The following is a 12938-nucleotide window of genomic DNA, read 5'->3' as shown; positions in this document are numbered from 1 at the left end:
AAAAAAAAAAAAAAATGGACAGAAAACATCAACATTAACATCGCCTTGTTGATAGCCCACTTAGACTTCCAGCCATAAACTTCAATCTTTTCCTTAATTCTTCATCACATTGACGTATGCAGTAAGAATCTCCAACTCGGCCTCGGGAGCGCCTGCTTCACGCTGCTCACCAGGAATGGCAGCAATCAGGTGGGCCTCGACGACATTGACGCCGGGATGCAGACCGACCTCGAAAGCGAGCTCCTGGGGCTGCTGACCGGGCACCATTTGCGGGTACGGCTTCACCGGCTGCCTGTTGATGAGCGTCCAGAGACTGTAGTGACGCTCGTGCAAGAAGTCGGGCAGCGCGGTGATGACAAAGACCCGGGTGCAGTGCGGCGGCACGTTGATGACGCCCGACTGCTGCAGGTACTTGGGGTCGGGGTAGATGGAGCCCATTATTGGCTGGGCGAACTGCAGCATGGGATGGGCCAGGATGGTTAGTCGAGAGAGGAGCGCGTCTTCGATGCCTGCAGTCTAGATTTAGCATTGTTTCAGGAGACAGTCTCCGAATTTTGAGCGTCTCACCTTTGCCAGGCCCGCGAGGCCGCCTAGTTTCGTTATTCTGGGCGGGATTCGGAGGCGCTGGAGGCGGTGCAGGAACAGGAGTCTCCGATAGTTGCGGTGGTCGCGGAGCACCTGGCGGAAGCTGACCCGGTGTGGGAGCATTGGACGGTGTTCCGTCCTCGCCCTGAGCCGCAGGAGTTGCAGCACCATTGGTAGCTTCACCGTTCGTATCGGGCACTTCCATGTCTGTAGCTGGCGACTCTTCATTGCCCCTGCCACCTACATGGATGGTGATTTTCTTGCTTGTTGGGGTGTCACTAGCCGTGTGGCCGCCGACCCGGAGCTTTATTTTCGATTGTACGGGCTCTGCAACCGCCGCCTTGGCTTTCTTGAGCTGTGCATTGAAGAATTTCTACTAACTGTCAGAAATGAGTCCTTGCTTTCTGGTAAGGGCTGCAACAAACCTCGAGTTCCTGTGCAAGAGTATAAATCTCACTGCCCTCTTCATTGTAAAAGTAGGCGTTTGTCCAAAGCAATTTGGACTTTTCTGCAAAAGCGGCCCAAGACTTGAAGTCGCTAACACCTGTCAGCTCACCGCGGCCCTGAATGCCCTTGACAATCTTTTGGAGCTTCTTCAGCGACAAAGGGTCAGTGACTATTCTGTAGTAGTCTTTTAAAGCCCGAGGAGGCAGATTGACAAAAGGCTCAAAGTAGACTTCCTCGTATTCGGGCTCGCGATGCCTTAGCATCTCTTCCACAATCTTCTCTTGAGCTTCTTGGAAGGTGAGTCCCTTGTAAGGAACACCCTCATATTGATGGCCATCAGCTTTTGCCGGCGTAGCAGGCTTGGGGCTGGCTTGATAGGCAGATGATCGTCGAGGTCGCGAACGAGAGGAAGTAGGCTCTTCTTTTCTCTTGATAATGATGGACTTTCGGCGCGGGCCCTCTTCTTCCTCTTCTTCCTCTCCTTCTTCTTCCTGCTCTTTGACCTGGTCCTGTTTTCCTTGTTCCTCTTCCTCTGCATCCCCATCTTGGCCCTCAGCCTTTTGATCATCATCACCAGCGTCGTCACCCTCGGCATCCTCATCGGGCAACGGTGTTGGGAAAGCCTGGTAGCCCCGCTTTGCATACGCCGGATTGTTCTTCGTCATGTAGTTGCTGAGAGCCTTACGAAAGCGCTCTGCGTCGTCAAAGACAGATGATGATCGCGGATAAAACTCTTTGGCGTTTGAAATCATGCGCTTGAAGTAGCTTTCAAGCTCCGCCATGTTCTTGAAGTCGCCCTTTTCAAGTTTTCTTTCGGCTATTTCAAGCGAGATTGGCATTCGGGTCTTTTTGTAGTAATCGGCATTGCCTTGTCGGGGAAGTAGCTTCTCAAAGTAGGTTGCGATTAAACGGCCACTGCATACAGGTCAGTAGCTGTATCTGCGGAGATGTGCAATAATTTCTACCTTTTATCGGAGGTACGACGGATCTGCTCGAGGAATGCAAGTCCATATGCGGTAGTTGATTCCTTGGTCTCGCCTTTCGTGAGATCAAAGTCCTGAACAACTATTAGCATCATTGCGCCGCAAAGACGGCGCATCGTATGTAGCAAGAAACAGAGATATGATGAAAGCCAGCCATCAAGTAACACGGCCTGCATCAATATTCACACTGATGGTTGCTGTAGAATCGTACCGAAACCTTGCGACGCTTTGAGGAGCGGTCGCCAGCGTCGACGCTGCTTCCACCGTCGGCCTTGCGCTTGCTATCCATTGCGGGAGCGCCGTAGCGGCTGGGCGGCTGACGATGCTTATGATGCGTCTAATAGCGACTCTGGATTCCAAAAATCGCGTGCCAATCGATCGTGTCGGCAGCAGGCGCACAATGCAAGTGCCCAGGCCAGCGCCGCTAATTGGCAGACGCGTGTTTAGGTCGCAGAACTCGCGTTTCGAGATGTTTGGTAGCGTGCGCTCAGGCGGATGTAGTGCGCTTTGTTTCGTATTTTCAATGTGCGTACGCGCAATGATTTTACCGTTGGCCGTTTCGAATGGCGGCTTGATGCTGCGCGTGAGCGTTCCAAGTAGTGTCAAGCTTTGGCGTGAATGAGCTGGTGGTGGTCTTTGTCCTGGCAAGCAGAAAAGCGCAGGGGCGGGAAAAGGTAGCGAGCCAACAAGATGCTGTAGAGTCCTGAATGGGACTAGCGTCATCTGTCCGCGTCTCCAGTCATTTCGATCTTCGAGTGTGCTGCTCAGATAAAGAGGTGCTGAACTCTTTAAATAAAGAAGTTCTGTGAAAGAGAATAAGACATTATCCAGAAAAATTGCTCGGGGATCAAGTACGGTAAGTCCTGGTTTTAATGGGATGTGGTGTTGGAGCAGTAGACAGTAGGCGAGACGGCTGTTCTCTCTTGGCATGATACAAACGGTCAACTTCTTAGATACCCAGCTAAACACTGTTGCAAGGGACAATGGTAGTTTTCAATTCTCAGCTTGTCTATTCTGAAGGATTATCCTTACTTGACTTCTGCGAAGTTTATGAAAATTTGCTTCCAAGAACTTGAAAGCCTCAACTAACACATCTGCTCCTACAGTGGCCAGTAGCGCTCTGGCGCGCCCCGCTGTGGCAGCTCTGGTCGTGACCTGAACCTGAGCAACGCAATCACCGAAGCTTCTTCCCTCACCTACGGCTCGCTACGTTGAACTGTAAGCCACCAGACAACATGGCCGACTCGGGGACACCAAAAGACCCGCCTCCGGGCTACGAAGAAGCTTCGACGGAGCCCAAGACCAGCGCGCGCCCTCCCCCTCCTCCAGGACTTCGCCGGGGCCCGGCGCCGCTCGATATTCCCATCATCAAACACCTCAACTCGAAGCGCGTCATCCTGGCTTCCGCTTCCCCCCGCAGAAAGGCGCTTCTTCAGCAGGTCAGTACACGGCAGCCGCCGCTGCGACGGGCGTGTCTGACAGAATACGGCAGATTGGCCTGAGAAATTTTGAGATTACGCCGTCCACAATACCCGAAGATTTGGACAAGACGATATACGGTCCGTGGGAGTATGTCTCAGAAACGGGCCGTCGCAAGGGCATTGACGTGTACTCGAAATCGCTCGAGACACATCTCAACTCCATACCCGATCCAGAACTCGTCATCGCGGCCGACACCGTCATCGTTACCCGCGAGGGCCGCATCCTGGAGAAGCCACGCAGTGAAGCCGACCATGTTGCCATGCTGAAGCTCTTGCGCGACTCTCGGATGCATCGCGTATTGACTTCGGTGACTGCAATCGCCCCGCGAGAAGATGCGCGCCACCCAGGCTACGACATGGCGACCGAAACGGTGGAGACCAAGGTCTACTTTTACAGTGAGGAAAACGGTTTGCCGGATGATGTCATTGAGGCGTATGTTAAAACGCGCGAAGGCGTAGACAAGGCTGGCGGATACGGGATCCAGGGAATCGCTGGATTGCTCCTGATTGAGAAGATTGAGGGCAGCATGGACAATGTCATTGGTCTGCCTGTGCAAAAGACGTTGCAGCTGGCAGAGAAGGTCATATTTCGCCAGGACGAGGTAGACTTCGAGGGTGAAGAGGCCGAGTCTGATGGCTGAGTAAACGAAAGGGAATATACTTAATTTCATGGTTCAGCTCTTACGGCGCAACCAGAGTGATTGACATGTACGCAGCACATGTGAAACAGGCAGACCTGGAATGCCGCTCGTACCACAATAGAGAGGTACCTGCGCACCTGTTGCCTTACGTTTCTGTACTCGGTCGATTTAATTCATTAATTACGGCACGGCGCCACCTGACGCAACAAGTGTATCGAGTTGTTCAAGAGCCTCAGTAGACCGTCGCTTCCGAGCGCCGTTGACCGGATGATGCCAACACGACCATGGCAGCCTTGTAAGCCAGTTCCCTCGGCCTGAATCCCACGGGGGTCTCGTGCATGCATACTGCCTGATCGGCGTATTTCAAATGATACGCGGCATGATGGTCCTCGGCTGTCTACATTCAGAGGGCCACTAAGCCATGAGTGGCTTACTGCAAATCAGCGCCGCGCCGAGTGCGTCATGCCACTCGAAAGCAATCTGGGGGCAAGACCCCTGCTTGCCAGACATGCCACGGCTTGCACGGACATGTAATAAATGAGTGGGATTCAGTGGCCCCCCCCTTGCTCCCCTTGCGGCCGCTGCAAGCCCTTCTTGGCTTCCAGCGCCGACGCCGTGGGTGCCAAGATGGTGGTGGTGGTGGGAAAGCGGAAAGCATCTTGCGTGGGTTTGGCAGTGCGCATGTGATCCCCCACCAAAGGCGCCGTCTCGATTTAACTTGCCAGCCCGTCCTGGCGACAACCTCTGTACCATCATTCTCGCAAAGACTAGCCCAGGAATTTGTCGTGTTAGCTCATCCATTCTTTATCATGTCGTCTTCGCCAAACAACACGACCGGGGCCGACGCCGCCAACGCCAATGGCGACGACAAGCCCCGTCTTACCGAGGAAGAGAAGAAACAGAACCACATTGCCTCTGGTCAGTTGTCCACCATGCGCTCGCCCGACCTCGTTCCCCCCAACGCAGCACTCCAGACCGTCGCGCAGAGCGATTTATACAACGTCCCGAGATGATTAACCAACTTTGCCAACAGAGCAAAAGCGCAGGCAGGCGATTCGTGAAGGCTTCGACCGACTGACGGAGCTGGTGCCCGGCCTCGAGGGTCAGGGTCGATCCGAGGGACTCGTTCTTAAAAAGACGGTCGATTATATGCGCCAGCAGCTCGATGAGCGCCAGTCCATGATTGAGCGCGTCGAGCAGACTGGCGGTGCCGTGGACCCCGAGCTCAAGTCGTAAGTCCCGCCGCTGCAACAAGCAAACGCCAAATGCGTCCTCGCACAACTGACTGTGTCCCATCGCAGATCGGCCTTTGCGCACCCTCACAACCGCGGTCGAGCCGACAGATGAAAATGCGCAGTCTGCCGATGACTTGAGAATCAGACGATACCATTTTCCGCGGGCCGCCGCAGAAGCGAGCGTGGTGCCACACCCCGCGAGGGTGGACTGCAGCCGAGCTTGATGGCAACAGCCATGGTCGCCGCCAAAGAGCCCATCGCGGCGCCGCGGCGAGTGCGCCGCTTACGCAAAACCAGCATTTGTTCTCATTGTAATGCTGAGCACCCATGGCTAGGCCAAGAGAGAAGCTTGACAAACTTCATCCAGAGTTACTGCTGTCCAGCAAGCAGGCTTGCATTGTATTGTTGTACAAGTAGCTATTACTACATTATTCAAATCGGTCCACCATTTGCATCATTCTATCTCTCATCTCTCCAGGAGGAATGCGCTCCTTGCCCAGGCTGACTTGTTTATTTTGTACATCTGCGTCGCCTACCACAAGAATCTGGCTGTAGCCATTATTTCGCGCCTCTCTGAGTTTTGCGCCCAGTGACCTGGCGGTGGTGTCCAAGTCCACTGCAAGACCTGTTTGGCCCGACAAGGCGATGCCAGCATCTGACGCTGGAGTCTCCTCACCGGTGTATGATTTGGGAAGATTACCTAGCAGGACGTCGCGGACCTTTTCTGCCCAGTCCACGACGGGAGCAGTTGTATTGACGGTGAGAATAATGGCTTGTTTGGGGCTCAGCCAGAACGGCCACTTGCCGTTGTAATTTTCAATCAGTAGAGCCATGAGACGCTCGACAGACCCAAGCACGGCGCGGTGGATCATCACTGGCCGGACAGGTCCATACTCTGCCAGCAGAGCAGCATCTTCTGTGGTTTCGCCACGAGCCTCGTATTCGGGGGCTGGTGCCTGGTATTCCAGCTCGAATCGCTTCGGCAGCTGAAAGTCGAGCTGAACCGTCGCAGTCTGGTGTTCCTTGCCGTCTGAGTCCTTGAGCACAATATCAATCTTTGGCCCATAAAAAGCACCGTCACCTTCGTTGATGCTCCACGGCATGCCTGATGCATCAAGCGCGCGGCGAAGACGATCCTCTGCTCTGTTCCATTCATCTTCTGTGCCTATAAAGTGATCCTTCGGCCGCGTAGACAATGCCAGTCGATAGCTTACGCCAAATTTCAGCGTAGTGTAGACCACCTTGACAAAGTCGAGCGTCTTCTTAATTTCTTCCTCTACTTGGCTCGGGCGACAAAAGATGTGGCCGTCATCCTGGTGAAAGCGGCGGACTCTGGTGAGCCCGGAAAGCGCGCCTGATATTTCGTTGCGATGGAGGGGGCTAAAGTCGGCATACCGTACTGGCAGATCTCGATAGCTGTGTAGTTTCGACGCAAAGATGAGGCAGTGGCCAGGACAGTTCATGGGCTTGAGGCCGTATTCGCTGTCGTCCTCATCTTCAACTTTCGTTTGCTCGTTTGGTTTCGTGCCGCAGCATCCCTCTGATTGCTCGACTGCTGCCGGTCGTTTGTTACCAATGACTGTATACATGTCGTCCGCATAGTTTTCGAGGTGTCCGGACTTGGCCCATAGCGACTTTTTGTATATAGTGGGAGTGATAACTTCCTCGAAACCATACCGCACGTACTGCTTTCGCAGAAAGTCTACTAGTCGATTAAATATGCGCGCCCCATTAGGAAGAAATATTGGCGACCCAGGACTGAATGCGGACGTGATGAAGAGCTCCTGCTGGTGGCCAAGCTTCCGGTGGTCAGGAGATTCACGCTTCTCCGGCTTCTGCGAAAAGGACCGGCGCGGCAGACATTTCGAGCATGTCCATTGACGTTGTATGGCAAGCGAGACGACGCGCCTCGTGGCTTGCGAGCGCAACATGCGAGTGTGTATGAGCGATTGACTCGTTCCGGAAGCTGACTGGCCTGTGACGCGATTTTAAAGCTCCAGCTGTCAGTGTAATAGTTAGAAATTTTGAATCCCGGAGCTGCCAGCTGCCGGCCCACTGCAGTCCAGACTACGGTTGTAGGGGTCCAGTGCAGGTGGCCTACAACACGGCGATGATATAGTACAGTGGCAGAACAGAAGGCCTCATAAATATGGTCATCGATATCACAAAAATGATCATGGCGAATTTTATTAGCTTCGATACTTGAAACTTCCAAGTATCACCCGGGCATACGGCGTTGCCCACGTTGCATGCTGCACACTTTCGTCTACCACAGCTGCAATTGAGGCGGGGTCATGGCCTTCACAGGCGCCCAACTAAATAAACCCCCACCAGACAAACTTCGTTCATGTTCACCAGCATCGTCCCGCCGCATCAGCTGCACTCGCGGTGAATTTGACCAAGTTTGCGCATCTTCCGGTGCAGGCTTGCCGCCATGAGCTTCTCTATCGAAGTCCCCGGCGAGGCTAATCCGCTGAGCTTCGAAACTCTTTGTCGCGCCCTCCTGGGAGCATCATCGACAGAATATGCACAACGGCAAGCCGCGGGGCAACAGCTTTTGGCTTGGAGTGAAAGCGGCCAGCCAGGTTACTATTCGGGACTTCAGGTACGCTTTTCAGATTGCACGCGTGCCTGGTGCTTTATCAGACTTTCAGGCCACTCACCAACTCGCAGACAGCTTTTCTCGACCAGTCTCTCCCTCTTGACGCTCGCTTCCTCGCCATCATCCAGCTAAAGAATGGAATTGACCGATTGTGGAGAATATACGCCCTGACGAAAGCCAGCATCCAACCAGGGGAAAAGGCTGCCATTCGCTCACGTCTTTTTCAAGGAACGGTTGGCGAGCCAGAACGCAAGCTGGCCTTGCACAATGCCCTGGTCATCGCCAAGATTGTTCGCATCGATTACCCGACTGACTGGCCCGATGCTCTCGCCAGCATCATTTCTTTACTGCGCTCCTCCAAAGATGGCAACCAACACCACCTGCATGGCGCTCTCGAAATCCTGCTTCGAGTCGTAAAGGAACTTGGTACTGCGCGCTTGCGGAAATCCCAGACCGCCCTTCAGTCTGTCACTCCCGAAATAGTCTACGTTTTGTCCGAGATTTACGCTGAAAAGTCCAACATATGGGTCTCTTATCTCTCTTCTGGACAGGGCAATAAGGAAGAAGCAACTATCGCTATGCGAAATAGCCTTTCAGCAATTCGGACTCTTCGCCGCCTCGTAGTTGTTGGCTACGACCGGCCGCACAGTGACTCGACTGTCGAACAGTTTTGGATGTTCTCTCAGAACCAGTTTGGCCAGTTTCTCTCCTTTGTCAATGACGATAATGCCTCGAGTGAGATGGTGGGCAAGCACCTACTTCAATTTACCAAGCTCCATATCGACATGGCCGAACAACACGCCGCTAGCTTTGCATTTTTGCCCAATTCCATACCCCTCGTTCACGCATATTGGGATCTGATTTCCAAATTTGCAGAGGTCTTTGACACGTCTGGGGGTATTCGTCAGAGTCAAGACGATGTCAAAGCAAAGGCCGAGGGCCCCCTCCAGGAAAGACTTGCGCTCAAAGGCCTTTTGCTCTTGCGTGCATGCGTTAGGGCTGCCTTTCAGCCGTTACAGACGTTCAAGTATCGCACGCCAGAGGTCAAAGAAGAGCAAGATCGTGCGCGCGATATTATCAAGACTCAGCTGCTGAAAGATGAGCTGGTTGTCCAGATTGTCAACGCCATTATCACTCACCTGTTTGTATTTCGCAAATCTGACCTTGAGGCGTGGGAAGAGGATCCTGAAAACTGGGAGCAGCAGGAACAGAGCGAAGGCAATGCCTACGAATGGGAGGTGCGCCCATGTGCTGAAAAGCTTTTCCTGGACCTTCTTACGAATTACAAGAAGCTCCTTATCCCCCCTTTGTTGCAATATTTCCAGAGCGCGCAGAATCCCCAGGCGGATATTGCCACCAAAGAGGCTATTTATACCGCTATGGGTCTATCAGCCGCTCATGTTGTCAACTCTTTCGACTTTGAAGCAGTCCTGTCCTCAACTCTAATTCGTGATGCACAGCAATCGGGTGGTCTGTTTCGAGTCCTCAGACGCCGTATCGCCATTCTAATTAGCCAATGGGCACCTGTCAAACTCTCAGACTCAAGCCGACCAGTCGTGTATCAGATCTTTCGTCATTTCCTGAACCCCGAGGACGAGACAAATGACATAGTCGTGCTGATTACTGCCGCTAGACAGCTTCGATGGATTGCCGATGAGCTAGAATTTAGTGTCGAAGCCTTCCTGCCGTATACCGCGGATGTTCTGCGCCAGCTTGTCCATCTTGTGCAGAATGTGGCGATCGACGAAACGAAGCTTGCTATTCTCGAATCTGTTCGAATTTTGGTTATGCGCATGGAGGAACAGGTGGCACAGTTTGGTGACCAGTTGATGACTTCACTGCCCAAAGTGTGGGAAGATTCCGAATCGGAAGAGTACATGATCAAGCAACATATCATTGCCATCTTTGCCGCCCTTGTCATGAGCATGGGCAACGAATCACAGCGCTACCATAGTTTCATGATGCCTCTGCTTGGAGAAGCAGCCAGAGCAGGCTCTGACCTTCACGTACATCTCATTGACGAATCTTTGGAGCTTTGGAATGCGATTTTGGAACAAAGCAAGCCTCCCCTAACCAAGGAAGTGCTCGATCTGGCAGATGCAGCACTTCCTCTCCTGGGATATCAACAAGAAACAGCTTCCGAAGCCATGACAGCAGTGCAGTCCTACATCTTACTTGCCCCCTCGGCCATGCTCGATGGTGATATGCGCACTGCTACACTCACTGCGCTTTCGAACGCTCTCACATCAAAGAGTAGAGGGCAAGTTCGTTCTGCTACTGTGTGTATCGAGTACCTGATCCGCGCCGCTGCTGAGCTCGGAGGGTCTGACGGCATCTCTGTCATTATTCGAGACATGGTAGACATTGGCTTTATGCGATTAATCATGGAAAACCTGCGCGACGCTTGGGAAGCCGCCCAGACAACCGGCCCGAACAGGAGGGTCAGCAAGTTGAACACGGTGACTGAGGGGGACTACTTTGCCATTCTCTCGCGGCTGGCATTAGCTGAGCCGTCCCTGTTTGTGCAGCTGCTGGCGTCTTTCGGCGCTTTAGATCAAGTGTGGAACTGGTTGTCTGCCGAGTGGTTCTCGTACATTCATGATATGGATAATCTTCCTCGTCAGAAGCTACATCTACTTGGCCTCACTCGATTACTGGAGCTGCCTTCTCCGATGCAGGAGCTGGTTCTCGGTAAACTGCAGGATTATTTTGATATGTGGGCGACGATTTTGGCGGAGCTGCAAGAGGGCACTCCCAATGGCCGTGACATGTTGGTTGGAGACCTCGGCGAGCTAGGAGACGCAACAGAGTACGATACCCCGAAGCGCATCACGGAGCGACAGATGGTGGCCAGCGATCCTGTTCACACGGTTCAAGCATCCGGTTTTGTTCGAGAGAGACTGCAGGACCTTGTTGGCCGCGCAGGCGGCGAGTCGGCGTTCCAAGAGCAGTGGGCTGTCAACGTGGACCCGGACGTGATTACCAAGTTTCAGACTATGGCCGGACTGGGTCAATAAGATGCGGACGCAGATCTACCGATTCGCGTTGTGTCATTTCTGATAAACGCGATGCACACACGACTAGATGAACAATATAAGCAAATATAGACTGTTTGATGAGATGGACCCATTTTTCTTGGTTCAATCTGTTTTACTCTTTTGATTCTTTGAATGCCGGCATCTATTTGAAAAAAGGCTCATTTACAGCTTGCTCTCCGCTTCAGGCGCAATCTTGATGATGACCTTGCCCCAGGTATCGCGGCCTGCCAGCGCCTTGAGGCCGTCCTTGACGCGGTCGAGGCCGACAAACGCCTCGTCGGTGTACTGAGTGCCCCTGAGCTTGCCCTGGCGGACTAAATCGAGGACGCCCTTCCAGACAACGGGCACGAGCTCGGGTTGGTGCAGCGAGTGGGCGCCCCAGGCGAGGCCGACGAGAGAGATGTTTTTGAGCAGGGCCTTGTTCATGGCGACCTTTTCAATCTTGCCGCCGGCGAAGCCGATGATGAGAATGCGACCGTTCCAGGCAATGCATTTGGTGGACTTGTCGACGAGGCCGACGGGGTCATAGACAATGTCGACGCCCTTTTCGTCGGGCGTCAGCTCCTTGACCTGCGCGGGCCAGTTGGGGTCGTTGTACGAGAGAACGTGGTCAGCGCCAAACTGCTTGGCGATTTCGAGCTTGCGCGGCGTCGAGGCGGTGGCGATGACGGTGGCGCCAAACGCTTTGGCGACTGGTTTTTTGCTGTTAGTTGAGGAATATTTTTTTTTTTTCATTTTTTTTTTTTCATGGTGTTACTAACTCTGGACAGCAGCCAGACCGACACCGCCGGCGGCGGCGTGGACCAGCACCCAATCACCCTTTTTGATGCCGGCGCGCTGGACGAGCGCGCTGTAGCTCGTCGGTGCGGTGACGAAGAGGCCGGCGGCGTCTTGGAAGGACCAGCCCTCGGGGACGGGCAGGATCGTCTGCTCGGCGGCATGGACGTGCTCGGCGTAGGCGCCCTGCGAGGCGCCAAAGACGCGGGTGCCGACGGGGTACAGCGGCTTGGTCTCGGGGTCCTTGGGGACGGCGACGACGACGCCGGAGAATTCGACGCCGGCGGTCCAGGGAAAGGCTGGAGGAGAAGTGTCAGACGAAGCTGCAGGCCAATGGAGAGAGAGGCGGAAAAAGAAAACACGGGGAGGAAAGAAGGAGCGAGCAAAAACGCACGAGGCTGGTGTTGGTATTTGCCCTGGATCTGGAGAATGTCGAAAAAGTTGGCCGCCGCGGCGTGCACCTTGATTGTGTACTCGGCATCTTCTGGCTGCAGGTCCGGCAAGTCGACGACCTTGAGCTCCTCCGGCCCCTGATGCGTTTTTGAGTCTACGTTAGCTAAACCTTTGCGCATATACCGTGGCGCAAGTGATCAATCAACTGGACGGGGATATTTGTTTGTTGCTTTTCATCTGCTTGCTAGCAAAGCGCACCTTGACGTATTCCGTAATCTGGATGCCCTTCATATTGCCCGGCTATTCGGTCGCGCGCCGCTGTGCTTTGCTTGCGCAATATTCTACCAGTAGAGGAATGGGAAATGGAATGAAATGTCGATGCAAAAAAAGACTCGGCACAAGATGAAGTTTGAGTTAAAGGAAGAAAGCAGCAACAGAAGTAAAGGTGGGTGAGAGAGCACAACCAGATGAAAGCTTGAAGCAAGCGGAGTTTATGTCGCCGGTTGCCCATCACCGCCCGGGCTTTATCTCAGCAATTGGTCTCTAGGCTTACGATTAGTGAGTCAGCTGCCCAGAGGTGCAGATAATAAGAAACTAGTAGGCATAAGGTTTTAGGCAACGTAATTCTATTATTATATGTCTACCTAGAAGAAACCGTCCTAAGGGAAAGGTACCTAGTTTTATATAGGAAATAAAGGCTAAAGTAAATACCTTTTCCCTTCCTTAGTTTATAATTAGTAATTAGAAATATAATAT

The 12938-nt window shown here is 53.3% G+C and overlaps 6 protein-coding genes across 6 annotated transcripts; 3 read left to right on the top strand and 3 right to left on the bottom strand.

Moving 5' to 3' along the window:
- Positions 1-93: 93 nt before the first annotated feature.
- On the bottom strand, positions 94-2304 carry BBA_01628 (Bromodomain containing protein; the record flags this gene model as incomplete). The annotated part of the gene is made up of 5 exons (XM_008596725.1): positions 94-509; positions 568-958; positions 1011-1947; positions 1998-2089; positions 2227-2304. 5 exons carry the CDS (start codon positions 2302-2304, stop codon positions 94-96), a joined length of 1914 nt encoding a protein of 637 aa, XP_008594947.1.
- Positions 2305-3250: 946 nt separating this feature from the next.
- BBA_01627 (septum formation maf) lies at positions 3251-4137 on the top strand (the record flags this gene model as incomplete). Its single annotated transcript, XM_008596724.1, has 2 exons — positions 3251-3454; positions 3508-4137. 2 exons carry the CDS (start codon positions 3251-3253, stop codon positions 4135-4137), a joined length of 834 nt encoding a protein of 277 aa, XP_008594946.1.
- An 809-nt stretch (positions 4138-4946) lies between these two features.
- Positions 4947-5484, top strand: BBA_01626 (helix-loop-helix DNA-binding domain-containing protein; the record flags this gene model as incomplete). Its single annotated transcript, XM_008596723.1, has 3 exons — positions 4947-5055; positions 5171-5369; positions 5439-5484. The coding sequence occupies 3 exons, from the start codon at positions 4947-4949 to the stop codon at positions 5482-5484; spliced, it is 354 nt and encodes a 117-aa protein (XP_008594945.1).
- Positions 5485-5800: 316 nt separating this feature from the next.
- Positions 5801-7303, bottom strand: BBA_01625 (threonyl-tRNA synthetase; the record flags this gene model as incomplete). Its single annotated transcript, XM_008596722.1, has 1 exon — positions 5801-7303. The coding sequence occupies one exon, from the start codon at positions 7301-7303 to the stop codon at positions 5801-5803; it is 1503 nt and encodes a 500-aa protein (XP_008594944.1).
- Positions 7304-7806: 503 nt separating this feature from the next.
- BBA_01624 (importin-beta domain-containing protein) lies at positions 7807-10991 on the top strand (the record flags this gene model as incomplete). Its single annotated transcript, XM_008596721.1, has 2 exons — positions 7807-7977; positions 8046-10991. The coding sequence occupies 2 exons, from the start codon at positions 7807-7809 to the stop codon at positions 10989-10991; spliced, it is 3117 nt and encodes a 1038-aa protein (XP_008594943.1).
- A 183-nt stretch (positions 10992-11174) lies between these two features.
- On the bottom strand, positions 11175-12473 carry BBA_01623 (zinc-binding dehydrogenase; the record flags this gene model as incomplete). The annotated part of the gene is made up of 4 exons (XM_008596720.1): positions 11175-11715; positions 11770-12088; positions 12184-12319; positions 12441-12473. The coding sequence occupies 4 exons, from the start codon at positions 12471-12473 to the stop codon at positions 11175-11177; spliced, it is 1029 nt and encodes a 342-aa protein (XP_008594942.1).
- Positions 12474-12938: the final 465 nt, after the last annotated feature.

Source organism: Beauveria bassiana (assembly GCF_000280675.1).
Source record: "Beauveria bassiana ARSEF 2860 unplaced genomic scaffold BBA_S00003, whole genome shotgun sequence".
NCBI lineage: Eukaryota > Fungi > Ascomycota > Sordariomycetes > Hypocreales > Cordycipitaceae > Beauveria > Beauveria bassiana.
Note: the sequence above shows the minus strand (reverse complement) of the source record. Positions and strands in the feature narration are given on the sequence as shown.